General features: G+C 37.8%; 1 protein-coding gene across 9 annotated transcripts in view; it reads left to right on the plus strand.

Moving 5' to 3' along the window:
* Window positions 1–18,996, plus strand: part of ADGRV1 (adhesion G protein-coupled receptor V1) — a 288,663-nt gene that overhangs the window by 114,713 nt on the left and 154,954 nt on the right. For all 9 annotated transcript variants that reach the window (XR_011682574.1, XM_071448717.1, XM_071448721.1 and 6 more), the window contains 8 exons: window positions 551–700; window positions 1,551–2,024; window positions 2,751–2,894; window positions 4,150–4,321; window positions 4,701–4,836; window positions 6,445–7,292; window positions 14,269–14,386; window positions 15,257–15,428. Coding sequence is in view for 8 of the 9 variants with exons in the window: in XM_071448717.1 (XP_071304818.1) it covers window positions 551–700; window positions 1,551–2,024; window positions 2,751–2,894; window positions 4,150–4,321; window positions 4,701–4,836; window positions 6,445–7,292; window positions 14,269–14,386; window positions 15,257–15,428 (2,214 nt within the window). In the remaining variant the exon portion in view is untranslated. The remainder of the gene's footprint in view (window positions 1–550; window positions 701–1,550; window positions 2,025–2,750; window positions 2,895–4,149; window positions 4,322–4,700; window positions 4,837–6,444; window positions 7,293–14,268; window positions 14,387–15,256; window positions 15,429–18,996) is intronic.

The following is an 18,996-nucleotide window of genomic DNA, read 5'->3' on the forward strand; positions in this document are numbered from 1 at the left end:
AGAGTTATCACAGACAAATCAGTGCTCTAGAGATACTGCAACTAAGGAAATATTTATAAAGCTGCTGTAAGAAGCCCTCAAAATAATCTCCCCTGGAAATGGTATTTTTTTTTTTATTATCTGGTCTGAAAGACATTGATGGAATTAGCTCTTCCACAGTCCCCTTCAGGAAGTCATGTTGCCCCAAATTCTTTTTTGCAGCTAATGGTTCATGGAAATGGATGTGGATGAGCTCTCTCTCCCATAGTTCTGAGTTTGCAAACTCTTAGTATTAGAAGAGTTTCTGTATACTAATTCATGGTTGCCTGAGCATTTTCTGCTTTAGAATCAAAATACTCAGATGTAGCATTTGAAATAAAACTTTCTTCTTTTCCTGCTTGGACAGGAGAACTGAAAACTGAAAAGAGACATTCAAAATTTTCTCTGCTGTTTTTGAAACTAACAGATATGTGCCCTGTAGCATCTAGCAGTGAAAATATCAGTAGGTTCAATGAGAATACAACTCACACTACATTTCTAGTTTTTTAAATGTTTGTTTACCTTTTTACAGATAGAGAAGTTTGGTGATCCAAATGGAATTGTACAGTTTGCTCCTGAATCATTAAAAGAGAGTAATTTTGCAGAACCTTCAGGAGACGAAGGGCCACAAAATATTACACTGTTTGTCAAACGAATTCAAGGCATTCTGGGGAACATAACGGTATTCTCACCCTTTTCCTAATAAACAATGTAATCTGAAATCATCCTTGATGTTGATGTATGGAAAAATATCTCATTCTGTGCCTTTCAATTGCTTGTTTCTCAAATTTTTTTTTTTTTTATGTTGCCTTTTAGACTGAATTGAGGAAGGGCTTAGCCCTGGTACTTGTGGTTTGGAGAGTAAAATTCAGTCTTCCCTGGTCAGGGGAAATAAAAGAAAAACAATACTGCTGTACTGCTCTTGCTTTCTTTCTCTCCCAGTTTGCTTTTGATGGAAGAATAAGAGACAGTACTTTCATAGTGACAGTGAGTTGTCTTTGATATCATCGCATTTTACTTTTTTAGACAGAATCAGACTTCCTCAGACTTTTCTGAACCACCAATGACAAAACATTGGTTTTTACCTAAAGTTTAGGAGTTTTAACAGGAACTCATTTAATTTAAAATAAAGTGATCAATTAATAGAAACATCTGCTGTGTTTAATGAGAGTTAATTCCTTTCTTATGTGAGGAATACTGGAAACAGAAAAAACAGCAATGGTATTTTGGTGAGAAAAGAGAAATACTTTTTGAAAAACGTTCATAAATTCCACATAGTTTTACATAAATCTTCTGAAACTAAACAAAGGAAATATTTATATTCTTAACACTGTTAATGAAATAATACACTCTTTTGAAAGATAGTCTGTGTGATAGGATATTCTTCCTAGGCATACCTAAAACAATTGTTATTTTACCCATTCAAAAGCAGTCTGTTCCATATCCTGTCTATACTGAATCCTGAATTTGCAAGTTTCTGACTTTGGAGATTATTTTTCTTTTATGTTTTGCATTTTCTATACTAATTTCAGGTTTACTGGGAAATATGTAGTGAATCTGACATCACAGGTGACTTTCTTGAGACAGAGGGATCTGTTGTCATTGCTGACCAGCAGAGTACAGCTGAGATAATTATCTACCTGTTACCTGATGATGTTCCAGAACTGGATGAAAGCTATGAGGTACAGCTGATATCAGTGGAAGGTGGAGCAGATTTAGACCATGAGAAAGGAGTTTCAAAGATCACAGTGTTTGCAAATGATGATCCTTATGGAGTGTTTGCCCTGTACTCTGATCAGCAGTCAGTATTGGTAGAAAAAGCCCTGGATCGATATGTTCAGATTAATGTGACTCGGCATGCTGGGGCATTTGGAGAAGTGATGGTTGAGTACCGTGTCATATCCCTTAATGACAAAGCACTAATTGAACCCGAGAACGAGGTGGGATTCCTTACAATAAAGGATGGTGCCAGCTTTGGAGTAAAAAGAGTGCCAATAAGCAACCAGGTGTGTATTACTCTTTTTTTAGCTTTCATGATATCTGTTGCTTCCATTTGTTTCATCATGATACAAATAAGATAAAAAACTCTCACTAATATCAACTGTGAAGAAGCAGAAAAGAGAGCCTTGGTGTTACGAATTTCCTCTTTATGGAGTAGAACTGGATTTGAAAATCAAATTTTCTGACAGTAATTGCAAAATCACTGTTATGGATGTGTTCAAATAGTTTAAGTTTCCTTACATTGTTGTTTTGTGTTACTATGAGTTCAACATCTTATTATTATATGAATGCAAATATTTTCTTAAGTTTCTTTGGATTGTAAATAGTGATCTGTCATTTGTGACCAATGAAGAAAAAGATAGATATACCTGCAGTCTCCTGTGTTTCCTTATTGTTTGTCATTTTTATCACAGTGTTACATCCACTCTTACATTCTCTTACAACCATCTTAAATATTTTTAATCCTAAGGATTAAAATCAAACCAAAGGTGGCCAGTGTGTCAAATGCAACTTTTTAAAATGGCAATAGTTGCTTTACAAACTCCTATTCCAGCAAGATGGCTTAACTGTAATTCTTTGAGAAACATAATCAATGAAACACTTGTATTGAAAATGCTTTGTATGTAAACAAACAAGAATCTGCAGGTTGCTTTTTAATTATTTGCACTGTTGGATAATATTTTTAGTGGAATTAAATTTCTACCTTTTTAATGAAATTCTCTCTCTCAAAGGCATTTATTTTACTGGGCTCGAATTTTACTCTGGAACTTACTAATGTAAGCCTGGTTAGGGGAAGTGCCAAGGATGTGCCTAAAATATTAGGAATAGCAAAGTCTGCTGTGCTGGTTATTCCTGAGGAAGCTGCCAATTCACAGGTCAGTAGCCTGGTTGTGATGTCATGTTCCTACCACAGAAGAAAGGTACACTTCACTGCAGAAGATACCTGTTCTAAGAAGTCAGTGAAGTTTTCATTGTAATGAATATGATGGTAGAGATCCTTCCTGTTATTACTTGCACTGTATGTTTTTCTTTTCTCTGATAAAAATTCTTATAGAAACATTTTAATACAATTGGAAAAGGCCTCTTCATATGTAAAATGAAAGTAGTGTAAGTATTTACATGAAAGTAGTGTAAGTATTTACATGAAAGGGGACTTAAAGGAAAATAAGTAAATCTGGACAATGCTTCCATAAGTACTGCAACCCCAGAGTAGAAAATAGCATGAATTCAGTATTATGTGCAAAAAGACATGGAATATATGTTGGGTGTTAATGCACATGTCCGTAAATTTGGTAATCATTGAGTGATGAATTTTCCATTTATCTATTTCATATGAGAATGAGAAAAGATAATTTTCCTACTTTGATACGGTATATATGTTACCATTACATTTTATTTATGTCAGGCAAAGGCACGATGAGGTTTTAACTCTTAAATTTTATTGAAGTTTTTATTTAATGTTTTTAATTATCTTTAAGAATTATTGTAGTTTTTAATTTACAATGAAACTTAACTCAAATAGTCTTTCTGAATACACTGTTTTCAGAAAGACTATTGTATACCATATACTACTATATATCCATTTATCATTGGTTTTTGAATATGCAAATTATCTTCACTCCTATTTGCTGGTCAGAGAAAAAGAAAAGTAGATCACAGTAGCAGGAATAATTTTGTGTACAGTGTCATGTGGTAGCAACTTGCTTTTCACTGGATATATAATTAATAACTTATTTTAGACCTAATTATATGTATATATCTATATATGTGGAGAAAGAATAGTACAGTTAATACCTGTGAGCCCTGAGGGCAGGCTTGATTTATTTTTCTGATAAACAAGAGACACAGATTGTATTCACTGTTTCCAGTACTGAAATGTCACTCATTCGTGGTCCTTTTCCCTGCAATCTAATTGCCTGAAATCTAAAATTTGCAAGTATTATTAAAGAGTTCATATGAGCTCTTTCAAAAGAGCATATTTATATGTCCGTAGATAAATTCACATACATTTATGTATATGCGTCCATCCTTATTGTAAGATGCCCATTTTACAAAAGTTACTATGCTTTCACGTATGTTATTGTCCATTTTTTATTCCATTTTCTGATAAAATCTACTATGTTTTCACAGGTTGGCTTTGAATCTGTGATATTACGACTTACAAACATTGTAGCAGGGACAGGCCATGCTGTCATAACCAGAAGAGGAGTTTATGGCTCTGTTATAGTTAGCTGGACTTCAGGATGTCCACCAGACCTGGTCACTGACTCTGTTAAACTAGGCAATATTACTCCTCCATTTGGTGAGTAATTGCTGAAACAAGTTAAATACAGCTACAAGGACAACAGCTATGACAATTGCCTAAGTGATGATACCACTTTTTAGTTATTTGTATCTCTGCATGTTTCCATTATTAATGAAGAGTCATTAGAATGAAATCGTGTGATCCAATTTTTATCTGTAAGGGACATATTTACTTTATGAGAAAAAACCAACTTTTCTTTATAGACACAATGCTATGCCCCTGAAGGACAGTTTTCTATAGGAAAGACCCTTATCATGAAGATTTCTTTACCTCAGTGAAATCGAATTGTGACTGAACTTCCTATGTCAGTGTGTTTCCAGGTAAAAATAGAATTCCTGTTCAGTGATTTTGACTGTCTCAATCATTCTCCTTTCAGGTACTGTTGTATTTTCCTCTGGGGAGGAAAGTAAAGTGATTTCATTTCAGGCTACTCCAAGCCTAAATAAATCTGAGATATTTGCCATCACTTTAACAGCAGTGCACAGCAATGTGTCTGGTGGGGCTCGCCTGAGGTAAAGATATTATTTACACTTTTGAGTTGCACTGATGCTGTAAGAATTATGACATGTATGGGGGCACATATCTCATACAAATCCCTATTAAATTATAGGTAGTTAGCAAATTGGAATTCCTTCTTTGATAATTTCTATGTCTTGTCTCACATGGAAAAAAATGTCCGTACTGCAGATCTGATCTGTCTGAAACTGAGGCTTTTCTTCAATTCCTGTCTGTTTCCTGGCATTGGGATCTGAGGTACCTAGAACGTGTCTAGAACAATGGATACAGTTAGGTTGAAGAACGAAGATCAACAGTTTTAACCAGAAAGCTGAAGAATAAAATAAACTGTCAATTTTCAGTGTCCCTAAATATCTATATTTAGAAGATCTTAGATGACAACCATTATTTAAAAGAAATCAAATGAAATAAGAAATGCTCTAAAAATGACTAATTTATATTAACCCCGTTTTTATTCTGAAAAATTAAAACATTACAATCAATGTAGTTTTTTGGCTCACTTAAATTGTTATCTGTTCTTCAAACTATTTTGACTCTTCTTTATTGAAGATGAAAATGTATAAAAAATGGGCATGGAATGACACTGTGGCACTGTAGGGAGAAAAGTACTGGCTTCACCATATTAAAATTGAACTGGCAAATCTGAAGGAAGTCAGGAGTGAATCAGATCCCTAAATTCCTCAAACAGACTCTTTCTCCTATGTTTGTCCCTCCTATGAACTCGAGTCCTCAAGCATGTATTTACTGTGCAAGTCAAATACCTTGAGTGTATGAGAATAACTTTTCCTAGAAAACTTAAGACTGCATCTCGTATCAATTACTTTGAAGGTTTTTTGGCTTCCTAAGTGGTGGAAGGGTCTCATCTCTTAGCCAAATCCACTTACTGTAATCGTGCCTTTTGGTAGCCTCTGGCATTGAATAATGGTTAAGTTCTAGAGATAAAGGGATGACACAAGATTCAGCAGAGTCAGTCTAATATTTTGTAATAAGAAGGGAATATATTTAATATGAACAGAGTAAACCTTAAATTGCATTGATAACAAGACTCAGATCTGAAAAAAAAAAAAGTATTTTGGGTAATATTGTAAAGAGGCAGTATTTCAAAGCCGCACTGTATATTTTAAAATAACTTCCTGTCCTTCTCTAGCTTCCTGGCTAAAACTGTAAATCTGCTAGCATCTGTCTACTTCACAGCTTGCCCTTGGTACAGGAGGTTTGTTCAGTGTTTAAAACTGGTATTACTTGTAGTGGCTATATTATATTCCTGTATTATGTTCACAGTAGGAAGATCTATTTTCCTTTGCCTCTCCATTTTGTCGGGAAGACCATATTTTATGTATCCCATCCCATTTACTGAGTATCCCATCCTGACTTAGGATGCATTAAGCATGAGGAGGGCTGCTCTAACACTACAAAAGCATTTTTTAGATAACTTCTTTCTGTCTTGCTTTGTATGATTTCTATTTCTTCTCTCTAACATTGCACATTTTTTAATCTGCTTTCTTACAGCCATCATTGATTGCTCGCTGAAAATTATTATGCTTGACTGTTCTGCTTTTTATTACTTGTATTTCTCTCTCAATATGATATTGTTTCTGTTTCAGATCAGGATTTACGATAGCTAAAATTGAGCCAATGGGGATCTTCCAGTTTGATCTTAACTCAAGATCAGTTTCAGTTGAAGAAGATGTTCAGGTAGTCAGACTATATGTCCAAAGATTGTTTGGTTTTCAAAATAATCTTACTAAGCTGACATATCAGACCATTCCCGGAAGTGCCAAACCACTAGAAGACTTTATACCCATCTACAATGGAGAGCTTATGTTTTTACATTTTCAGACAAATGCGGTGATAGAAATATCAATAATTGATGACGCTGTGTCTGAAATACAAGAATTTTTTTTTGTAAACTTGACTTCTGTGGAAATTCTGGATGTTCAACCTGCAAACCTTGACTGGAGTCCCCGTTTGAATCTAGCTTTCAGTGTTGCAACAGTTAATATCCTGGCTAATGATATTCATCATGGAATACTAAGTCTGGGGCCAGAGTTTATTTATGTTGAAGAAGATACAAACAACAATATCTCCAACACAGCAGTGCTTCAGATCAGAAGGACCAAGGGATTTACTGGTGATATTAAAATTACTGTTAAAACCTTTGGGGGAGTGAGTGCGCAGAGTGCAGTAGATTTGTATCCTTTTGGAAATGTTTATGGAAAATCAAACTTCACATGGGCAATGGAAGGAGAAGATTTTGAAGAACAGACAATCTCTCTGACTTTGCTGGATGGAGAAACTGAAAGCCAGGTGTCCATAAAAATTTTTGATGATGATGAGCCTGAAGGACAGGAATCATTTTATGTTTTCCTCTCAAATCCTGAATATGGAGCTCAGATTGTGGAAGGAAAGGATGAACATGGATTTGCTGCTTTTGCAATAGTAATTATTGCAGGTAATATTATTTCCCCCAGGAAATGAGTAAATATATTCGAATTAAATAACAGTAAATAACTATATGTTCTCATAGCAATTTTCATGTAAAATTGGAATTCTATATGATAATAAGCAGGGTATTCTATTCCTAAATCTAATGTTTTCCAGATGAGAGGAAGCATCTAATGCACAAAGCCCCCTTAGCATCCCTTAGCAGTGTAACTCAAAATACATCTATAGGTGCTGCTTATCTCTGTTCTTGTCCTTTATGAAGGGAGAAGACTGAGTGAAACACGTGGTGGGTCAGAGACAGTGATGACCACACACCCAATGTTCATGTGGCAACAGAGAGCATTTAATGGTTCAACCCCTCTTTATAAATGGGGTATTGCTGGATAGCTCATTAGTCTGATCTTTTAACATGGCCCAGGTCCCAGACAAGTGAGATGTCTGCAGCTTAGGATGGAACGTAATCGGTTGAGGTTCCTGTCTGTCAACCCAGGGGCCAGTTTATGAAACTGGCTGGTTTCTTATTTATATCTGAATTAATTGCCCAGTACAAGCCAGCTTGTACTATGGGATACTGTGACCTCTCCTCCTTCCTTTTTTTATTAAAAATTGCAACCTGCTCTCTGTCACCCTGTCACAAGGGCCCTTTGCAAACTGGGTGACAGAAGGTAGGATGGGGTTAATTTGCATGAGGCCATGTATCACTGAAACTGCAGCCTTCATGTCTAGGAGCTGTTCAGCTAGAACTACTAATATTCTTTCAGGGTAACATATCACAGGCTATTTTCTTTGAAGTTACAACTTATCTCTAAAAACAAGAAACTATTTAACTGGTAAACCATTTAATCCTTTGAACAGTTAGAGAAAAACCCAACTACTAGAAAAACAATCTGTAAACAGAAAAAACAGTTTGTAAACAGGAAAAGATTATTTGTAAATGAATGAAATCCTTATATGAACTGTCACTTCAAGAGTCCCATATTTCCATGAGGTAGGTGATCAGTTATTACATGGTTACACAGCTCTGTGATGTCTGTTGAGAGGTCATCAGGAGGATGTTGCCTGTGATTCCAAGCAGAACATAGTGCAGGCTTGATAAATTTGGCAGGTATCCAATAGGTCCCATGATCTGTTGAAATGCTCTCATGTCTCTGTCCCTAGGTAATAAGATCTCAAGGACCACCCCCCCTGCCATGTATTGGTAAGGAGGTCTCTCACCATTTCCTTGGGTTTGGGCAGCTAAACATCACAGGATGATTGTAGCGATAAGAAGTAATTTAAGTTAACTAGGTTTTGGCCTTTTCTAATACTGATATATGCTTGATTGAAAGACATGAGATAGCACCCAGGACTTAAAGGGGGGTATACATTCATCCCAACCTTCTTCCCCTTTTCTTTAATAACTAAAATAGGAACAAAACATGGACTATTGAACAATATTAATAAGGTGAGACTTAGAACTGCATATATGTTTTACTATAGGGTCTGCTATTGCTGAGGGGCTTCTTTTTCACAGTGAGGACTTGAAAGAACCTCTTCCAGATGAGGCTTCCTCATTTATCTCAAAGGAAAAAAGTTTAGCTTTTGCAAAGTTTGCACAGAATCATCTATATTTGCTCGTATATTTTTCCTTTACCAGCCAGGTTAAGGGCTTGAGCAGGGCCAAGAATTTGGTTGGGAAAGGTTTTCTCTAATTATATTTTAGAAAACAAGCCTGTATTAGTATCCACTGCAAAAATTCTTTAACATGAACAACTTATGAATAATTAAAGAAATATAGGCATTTTAATTTTTGTCAGTTATTATGGTAACTGTGCAAACAATATACTTTTCTTCCTTTTGTTAGGAGTTAGAAATTTGTTATTAACTTCAATAGGTGAGTTTTAGCTTTTAAAATTATGACAGGTGGCAAATTTTCAGTTTGAAAACTTTGCAACTGAAATTGGTTTATGACATTATTAAGTCAGTATTTTTGTGTTTGCTTTAATGAATCTAGAATGTTAGAATGAACAAATTATTTGAGTTTTTCAGGTTGATCTAGCTTGTATGCTGCTTGTATTGTGTATATAATTAATATGAATAAACTTTGTATTATAAATTCTAGGATATATTTAATAAACAGTAGTCCATATTTGAAACATAGATAGACATAATGCCTTCCTAATAACTGTAACAGAATTGGTTAACAGAGACCTATTAATTTTGGTTTCAGCATATGGAAACAATAATAACAAATATTGTACTATGAATTCTAGAACATATTTAGCAAATATCTCTGCATATTTGTAACCTTTGCGAGAAATCTTTATTACAACTGCAATAGAATTGGTCAACATAGTTACATTATATGAGTCAGTTTCAACCTTAGCACATGTAAATATTACAGTCCTCCCTCTTGGGGAAGGGGCTATCAAACTAGCCTGATCTTCTCCTTCATTTAGCATCAGTATGTAAGAGTCTGTAGAGTATGAGAACCTTAGTAGAGTTAAAGCAGTAGCAGGCAGGGCGGCTGTGGGGCTCTGCTGAGTTATGTTGGCAAGAACTCAGCACTGCTTAGCCCCGGCCCCCCACGTGCAGCTGGGCCACTCGCTCTCTGGAGGAGGCGGCCCTGGTGCATGTGTGGCAGTGGGGTGTGCCAACATGGTGGCATAGGGCGCAGCTGGAGAGGACACTACGTGGTCTGGCCCTACGCAGTGGGGCAGCATTGTGTGTCCCCCCAAGGCGGTGGCATAGTCCATCCCTGCGCAGCAACTGGGTCTAGGCAGTGGGAGGGTGGCTCTGGGGAGCATATGACACTGTGGGATGGTCCCAGGATCCTCAGCTGTTACGATGGTGAGGCTCGACCCAGGACAGCAGTCTCATGCAGTTGTGTGGGGGCCTGGCACCGCACAAAAGGTCTGTGGTGTGGCCACAGGGCAGCTCAGCCCAGTGCAACAGTTCTGTGTAGGCACGGAGCATCCCAGCACTGCCAGATCTGCACAGTTCGCCGGGGCCGTGGCAGACTCCATTACTCCATGTGGCTCGATTGTGTAATCTGTCTTGCCACCTCCCTGGGCATTGTTGGCAGCCATAGCACGGGCAGTCCCCAGATTCTCACCATTTGCCAGGATTCCCCCACTCCCCGGGGCAGGGACACTCACCACAGCTGCTTCGCAGTGGCCAGTTGCGGTCCCACTGCAGCAGGACACGTTCTCGCAAAGGCTGGGGCCATGTGAAGCCGGCGCAGCAGGGCACACTGAGGCGGCTGCACTGTCGCCCAGCGCAGTTTGGCCATGCGGCATCTCCCTCCCACCTTGCCTTGTGGGGGAACACCCCACCAGCAGCGCGTCCCGGAGTGGGGTGGCCCCGTGGCTCTGCACAAAGGCAGAACACCCGGTCAGCGTATTGTCCCTGTCTGGGGCATCTTTTCAGCTGCCTATGGTGGTTTCATGGTGGTCTGTGTCCGCTTTGCCCGTCCTCCTTCCCGCTCATTATTTAATTGTTTTAATAAGTCCAGGGTGATCCTCCATGGCCTTTTAACATCCATGGCTGTGTCATCACCAATGGAGGCTGCTGCAAGTATATTTCGTCCAGCCTGCTCCCAATTTGATAAGCCTAATGAGGTCCCTTCAGACACATCCAATTCATGGCTTTCGCACCATGTGAGCAGGGCTAGCAGAGCCTGCTTGTCATTACTAATCCCTCTTTTTATGAGAAAGAAAGTCCATACCTTCAGAATGGGGTCTTCTGGTACAGAAGTTCAGGCACCCATAGTCCCAGTTGTGATTCCAATCCACAAAAATGGTGTTTGAAACCATGCAGCACACTCTGCTATCTACCACTGAGATCTTGTAGCAATTTTCCATTGAGTGTGGTAATTCCACCGCTATACTGCTGTCTCTCCAGCTTTCTCCAGCTATCATGCCATTTGGATTACTAGCCTTTACTGGCTTTCTCTGGCTATTACGCCATTTGGATTAGTGGCATTTACCAGCTTTCTCCAGCTATTACACCATTCAATCTCCCCTGCTCCTTGTGCAGAAAATGCCTGATTTGCATCATGTCGTGGGCACCACATGTATCATGTGTGTGGTGGGTCAGAGACAGAGATGATCACACACCTGATTTCATGTGGCAACAGAGAGTGTTTTTTGGTTCAGCTCCTCTTTATAAAGGGGGTATATCTGGATACTCATTGGTTTGATCTTTTAACATGGCCCAGGTCTCGGACAAGTGAGATGTCTGCAGCTTAGAATGGAATGTAATTGGTTGAGATTCCTGTCTGTCAGTCCAAGGGCCAATTTATGGAACCAGCTGGGTTTCTTAATTATATCTGAATTAATTGCCCAGTACAAGCCAGCTTGTACTGTGATATACTGTGACAGCTGAGCATAACTGTTTCTTTAAAGATGGAGTAGCATTGCAGGCTCATTTGGTGTTTTGCTATTTTCCTTATTCCTGGGATGTGAGATTCCCATCTCAGTAGATGTGTGACTTCCAAATTCAAAGAATAAGTGGGATACTTTATGCTACAGACTTGTGACTATGAAAAGAGTCATCAAGTAACTTATGGTATGAAAATAGAAGTGTCCAAGAAGATCCTGTTATAGAACTGCTGGGCTTCCATTGTTATTTCACAGTATTGTAAAAATGATTTCTCACAGTACTCCAGTGCTGCATTCAGACCAAAATATTTTCTAAAACTGTAAATACTGACCACTTATTGACAGTTTATGGCACAAAAAGATCACTGCCTTTTTTTCCTTTTTTTGCTTGGTTTGTTTCTAAAGACCAGATGATTTGTATTGTGCCACTTCAGGTACTTTGCTTTCTCAGGATCCAGAATATTTTAAGCTTCTTTTACTTTTTCTTTTACCTGTTTTTTTTTTTCTCCTTTTCCTAACTTTCTCTATGAAACATGATTTTGAAAAAGAAAATGTCATGGGACATTTGAATACAGGAAAACATTTTTTTCTATTGTGTACAGAGAGCCAGTGGCACGGGTTGCCTGGGGAGGTTGCATGGGCTTTCTTAGTCCCTGGAATTTTTTCAAGCCCCAGACCTCTGAGACATATGGTCTGGTTTCAGAAATAATTAAGGTTTGAGAAGGGTGTTGGACTAGAGACTTAAAGGGCCCTTTTAACCTGAATTATGTTGGCATTCTGTCAGGTGTATTTCATATACCTTGTATTTTTAATTTAAGTCTTTCTCTTTTACAATGGATGGAGTTTGTACAAAGTTTGTACAAAGTTTGTACAAATTCTAGGTTAACTCAGTTTAGTCTAATCAAGAAAATAAGGTCCAGCATTACTGGAGTGTTGTGTATTTAGATAGTCTTAAGAAATCAGTGTGGGTATTGAGAACTAAGATTAAACTGTATTGCTGGATGAGTGTAGGAAGCAATCAAGATCATATACAAAACTAGATCATATTAAACAAGTTATCTTTATGTGAATTATCTGTAAAATTTACCATGGAAGTAACCAGTGCCCTGGGTATTTATGTTAACGGTCACGTTGCTCCACCCACACCTGTGAGGATAGGCAATGACTGGAACAGGTCAGCATGGAAGAAAAGTGGGTGACAGGTCTTAGGTGGAAAATCCGAGGGTCCTTTATTCTTCTGCCGCAGTAAGAGGAGTGCTCCCAAATACAGCCAAACACTTAAGACCTGGAATAAGGGGTGATCCCTATTTATATACACTAACATGGAACATTCTAGCAACTTTATAACCAATCATAACCAGGCAACATTACCCATATTAGCATGGTAACTTTCATGATCCTGTTCAAACAAACTTAATCTCTCCCTAACTTGAAACAATGTCCGTGAATTTAGGGTGTAGCTTTCCATGGTGTCAGGTTGATCCTGGCTATGGTTGGCTAGCTGGCCAGCACAGGCCACTGGACCTCCACATTTAACTGCAGAAGTATGTGTATAGACATGTGTTGTAATTTGTATTGAATACCACAGCTTGTATTGAATACCACAGAAGTGTGGTATTCAATACAAGCTGTGGTATTCAATATGCTCTAGAGTTATACCTACAGTACAAAGTTCCATGAAGTTGGAACATGAGACAATGTATTAAGGAGAGTGGTTAAATATTTGTTCATGCACATAAGCAAACACACAATTTCTGTTCATCTTATTTTATGTATTGACTTTTACTAAGTACTAAGTGGAAGTAGATTGCTGTTTCAATTCTAGAGTAAAGCGATCACTACCTGCCAGGAGAAATCCTTTAGAAGCAAGATTTGATCGAGCACTGTGAAGACATTAGTTTCCCGTCATTAACGCTGGGAATTTTTATCTTCCAATGCTGTTTTTCTGAAGTTACTTGCATTCCCCTCAGAAAAATGTAGCGTTTTGCAGCCCATGAGTTCTACATGTAGAATAAAGATGCAAGAGACAAGCTGATGTAATAATCTATGAAAATTGAGGGGTTCAACCACATCATGGATAGGATGAATAAGAAACCTTAAGTTACATCACTGGAAGCCCATCTTTATCACATTACCTACTTTATTTGTTGAGGACCATTTCTGTTCTGACACAATGTTTTAAGATTTATGATAAACATAGCTGGAGCGAGTATCTCATAAGGGCATTATAAGCAAGCTTTTGAGATTGTTCTGGAGATTGCTGTAACACTTAGTCTCTTGAAGTCAAAGGACACAGAATTGTCAGTTTGTTGAATGCTGCTGAAAATACAAGCTTACATGCAAAAATGGTGCCAGGACTCTTGTAAGGAATTTACTTTCAAAAACAGTTGTTATTATTCTAGTGATTAAAATAAAATTTAGAAACCTAAATTCTAAATTTAAAAATCTAGAGTGTAAATTAAGAATAGAAATATTAAGAGAATTGAGGTGTCCTGAAATAGTACTTTACAGCATGCTTTTGATACATGACTGGAGTTTTAACAGTTGTGCATATTAAAAGTATAATTTACTCTCAGCTTAACTTTCTGGCTTTTTTACTTTCATGGACTATTTCTTACACAGGAAGTGATCTCCAGAATGGCATTTTGGGATTCATTCCAGAAGTACAAAGTGGCCTGATACTTGATGAAGACTCAGAAAACAGAGAGGTGTTGCTGACTGTCGCACGGCAACCAAACAGGTGCAGGCAACAGTGGATTCCAGTGCTCTTCCTACACTCCGTAATATATTGTCTTGAATCACAGGAGATACTGTTAGTGGAAGAGGTTTTCATCACAGAGTTTTATAATAAGTGTTTCCCTTTCAGCTCCTTTAATAGCTTCACAGATTTTGGCAATAGGGCATTTAAGTTGTGAATATAATTATGTCTGTCACTTTATTGGTATAAAGCAGAAACAGGAAAAAACTCAAATTCTTACCATTTTATACCGTGAGTCAGCAAATGTGAAGGTTTTGCTTAAGGTAATGTATTTGCACTGCTAAAGGTGTAACTCCAATTCTCACCTCTTTGTATAATGTAAGTAGCTATGAATACTACAAAGAGCAATTAAGAAGTTATGTGTCAGTATGCTTATGTCTTCACTTTTTTCCTAATTAGCACACACACATATATATATATTGTACATTTGTGTGTACTTTAAATAAATATGCTCAACTACGGTAAGTTCCTTATACTTGCAGGAAAAACTCAGTCTACCTGGCTTTCTAGGCCAATGGTTACTATAGTATTAATGAAAGTACTTGGGCACATCCTTGCTTTCCAAGTGTCTCTTATTCAGATGATTGCATGTTATCTGAAACAAAAATTAAGAAGAATCTAGGTTCCCATAATTGCTTTATTTTCTTCTTCTGTTACTTTTTTTTATAATCTAAGTGGATATTAGAGGCTGAAATTTAAATAAAAAGAGCTAATTTTTTTCATTGTAAAGCAATTGATTCCATAATGATAAGTTTTGAATAATATAAAACGTATTTTATATCTATGGTTTATGTTTCCTAAATCTGTTGTGCTCTCCTTCAGTACATGCATACTCTTCTCTTTTGCTTATAGGGCTTTTGAAGATGTGACAATCTTCTGGCGTGTGACCTTTAATAAAACAGCTGTTGTGCTTCTGAAGGATGGCGTGAACTTGGAGAATGAACTTGTATCTGTGCTGGGAGCCACGACCTGTGTGACAGGTCAAACAATGTGCAACATCTCTATTGAAATAAAACCTGATCATGTAAGTAATTATTACTCTTCATGTACAGCATTGAATTGCAATTTGTCAAGATGAAAAAACTCCTCTGATCCAGAGGAACTAATACTTTGAAGATAGCAACTTGATATCTGCTTGACTTCTCTGGAACATGTCTATTTATAGACTTCTACTGACTCCATTGTGACTGGTAAATATTTGGGAAGGAGATAAGTATTTAGTTTGAAGAGTAAAGTACAGTTCTTAGGTTTTTAAAAAACAGTAAGGAAAAATAATGGAGTTGTTTTAATGAAATGTTTGATCATATAATCTCATCCTTCACACAGTAAGATTTTCATCTACCGAAGCATTTCTTAAGGTGGTTGGTGGAAAACATTCTGTAAGTAATATCTCATTGCACAAAAAAATCTTTGAGTCTTACTTTTGTGTAATTTTATATTCCTAAATCTAGCACAGTGATCTCTGAAAACTCATAAAAAGTGGCTAAGAATTTCTGAGTGTCTAAAAATCTATCTCTGTTCACATCTGCCTTTTGAATAGTGAAGTTCAATTTAGGAGCCATCATCCACTAAATTGCATTTGTCTAAGTCTGACAGCCTTGTGAAACTCAGCTGGCACTCTAAAATACAGACATGATTGTATTAACACAAAACACAGTATTCAGTCATTTTTATGAGAAAAGAGAAGGAAAAAATATTTTAGTGTGAATACCTAGGCGTTACAGTAAGCCCTTAAGAAAGGAAAGAATAATGTTTGCCATTATTTTAAAGTTGGAGAGTTTTAAATTTTTGTAAGAAATTATCCTAGCACCCAGGTGTAAGAGCCATAATGAGGGATGTGGGACTCCAGGCAGCTCTTCATAATGCAGTTTATTACATCCAATACATTATAGTAGTCCAGGGTCATGGGCGACAGAGCCTGTGCCGACAGCTGTCAGCTCCAGCTGCAGACAAGCCTGAAGACCCTTTAGTTTTGGTTACAATGCATTATATACTTTTCTTTGCTGAGCATCTTGATACAGAAGAACCAATCTATACCTTAATTTTTACCTATAGCATATCATAACTACTATAATTACCATATTCATGTTACTATTCTCCAATCACTAAAAGTTAGTACATTACAGTTTAAGCTAGAAGGTGTTTTTCAGTTTTCTTGCAGTGGAAAATTCTGAGACCTTTTTTCTACTTGCAACATCGGCAGACTTGTTTGCCTGTGCTATCTTTCTGCTTGGTAAAAATATCTTCTTGTTTGAGGTGGGTTTATCCTTTGCTCTAAGCCATAAAAACCCCTTCTAACTAACATACCCTTTGCCTTCTTGGTTATCCAGTAAGACTGGCTAAGCAATTCTTTTCTTCTATATCAAAGCTTACTTTCATTTCTATTCCTTCTTCAGATTCTACATTCAAAAATCTTTCTGCCAAGCATACATATATGTGAGACTTTCTTGTCAAGAATGTAGCAAAGCTAGTAGCAAAGCTGAGGTCTGGGCAGTGGAAAATCAGTAGATGGGGAGATTTCCATGTTTTCTTCTGACTCAGTTCTAGAAAATATTGCAACATGCTATATGTGGGAAATAGGGATTTCCTATTTAGGAGATAGGATGCATTCCGTTATTTCACTAAGACAGCCATTTTCATTCTCCATCTTCAGATGTTATTTTTACATCACAGAGCCAATGAATAGGTGTATAGGGCACAGACTGCCCTGCTGGGTAAACTGAGATTATGAACCTCTTTAGATCAAAGAAGTGATATCAGTATTTAATTACATCAGAGCACAAGCTGCAGAGAGGTTGTGCCACATGAAGCACAAGCCTGTGCCATCCCAGCAAGTGCTACTAGAAGGTTAAAGCTCCCCATTCATTCCATGTATAATTGTGCTTGTCATTAGTCAAGAACATTTCATTTAGAGAACCACTTAACAATTTAATTGAAAACATTTACTATTTATCTCTCCAAATATTTCCTAATTCTTCTTAAGGTTCTTCTTTCATAAGTTAGCTTGTAAATCAGTAGTAAATGTATTAAAAATGATGATATAGCAAATACATTAAATAAGTGCTTTACATTTTTGTAGGATACATTCTAGCTTTTGTAAGTTTTACTTCCTCAGCAGTACTGAGTTTATTAGCTAAAAATCCTAGAATTAAAGTAAGATTTCAAAGACTTCAGAGTTGAAACACAAAGCTTTTTTGTGTAGTGGGTTGACCCTGGCTGGATGCCAGGCACCCACTAAAGCCTCTCTGTCACTCCCTTTGCAGCTGGGCAGGGAGAGAAAATATAATAATGCATTTATGAGTTGAGACAAGGACCAGGAGAGATCACTCACCAAACACCATCATGGGCAAAATAGGCTCAAATTAGAGATACTAAATGAATTTTTTGCTAACAATACCAGAGCAGGATAATCAGAAGTAAACTGAAACCATAAAACACCTTCCTTCCTCCCCTCCCTCCTTCCAGTTCTACCTCCTCCCCTCCATCAGCAAATGGAGTTGCAAATGGGGGTTATGTTCATTTCATCACACGTTGTTCCTGCTGCTGCTCAGGAAGAGGAGTCTTTCCCCTGCTTCACCATGAGGTCGCTCCAATGGGAAGCTTCTCCAACATAAGTCCATACCACAGGCAGCACTTCTCCATAAACTGCTGGAGTGTGGTCATCCTTCCATTGGGGGCAGTCTTTCAAGGGCAGGCTGCTCCAGTGTGGATCCCCCACATGGCCAGAAGCCCTACCAGGAAGCCTGCTCCAGTGTGGGCTCCTTTCTCCATGGGTCTGCAGGTCCCTGCCAAGAACCTGCTCAAGTGTGGACCACCCATGGGGTCATAACCTCCTCTCAGGCATTCCCCTGCTCCAGTATTGGGCTCCTCCATGGGCTGCAGGTGGATCTTTGCATGCTCATGGATGTCTGTAGGCTGCAGGGGTCCAGCTGCTTCACCATGGACTGCAGGGGAATCCCACCTGAAGAACTTTCTCTCCCTCCTTCTCCCCCACACAGACCTTGGTATCTGCAGTGTTGGTCCTCTTATGTGTTGTCACCCTGCTCTATTTTGGCCACAATCATATCTGCAAAGAACAGGTTTCTTACTTCTTAAATATGTTGTCATAGGGGTGTTCTGATTGGCTCAGCTACAGCCAGTGACACGCCCATCTTGGAGCTGTCTGGCATTGGCTCTGCCAGACAGAACTTGTGGCAGCTGGGGAGAACTTTTGGTAACATCTTTCCAATTATTTTTGGAAATTTAGAATGGAATTTTTGGAATTTTAAAATTTGGATGCCTATTTTTAATGTTACATTTGTGCTGTAGGTATAAAATAAAAGACGAGGCAGAACACCATATTGTAAAGTTAGCAGAACATCATACTGTAAAGTTAACACTGCTACCTTATTTTCAACAAGGAAACAAAGTTCCACAGCCTATATTTTCAGAGTGAATTATTTCTCTCTATGTGAAACATCACAAAAGTCTATCAAATAGTATTGTTTAAGCTCTGAGATTTTAAATAAATTAAGTGTGCAAATCTACTGAGTTTTTAATTTCTTGTAAAAACATGCATGGGCATACTAGTGTCTAAATGCTTAAGTTGTATA

Source organism: Agelaius tricolor, unplaced genomic scaffold (genome assembly GCF_023055355.1).
Source record: "Agelaius tricolor isolate 1412-34295 unplaced genomic scaffold, bAgeTri1.0.p SCAF_27, whole genome shotgun sequence".
In the NCBI taxonomy this organism is placed as follows: Eukaryota; Metazoa; Chordata; class Aves; order Passeriformes; family Icteridae; genus Agelaius; species Agelaius tricolor.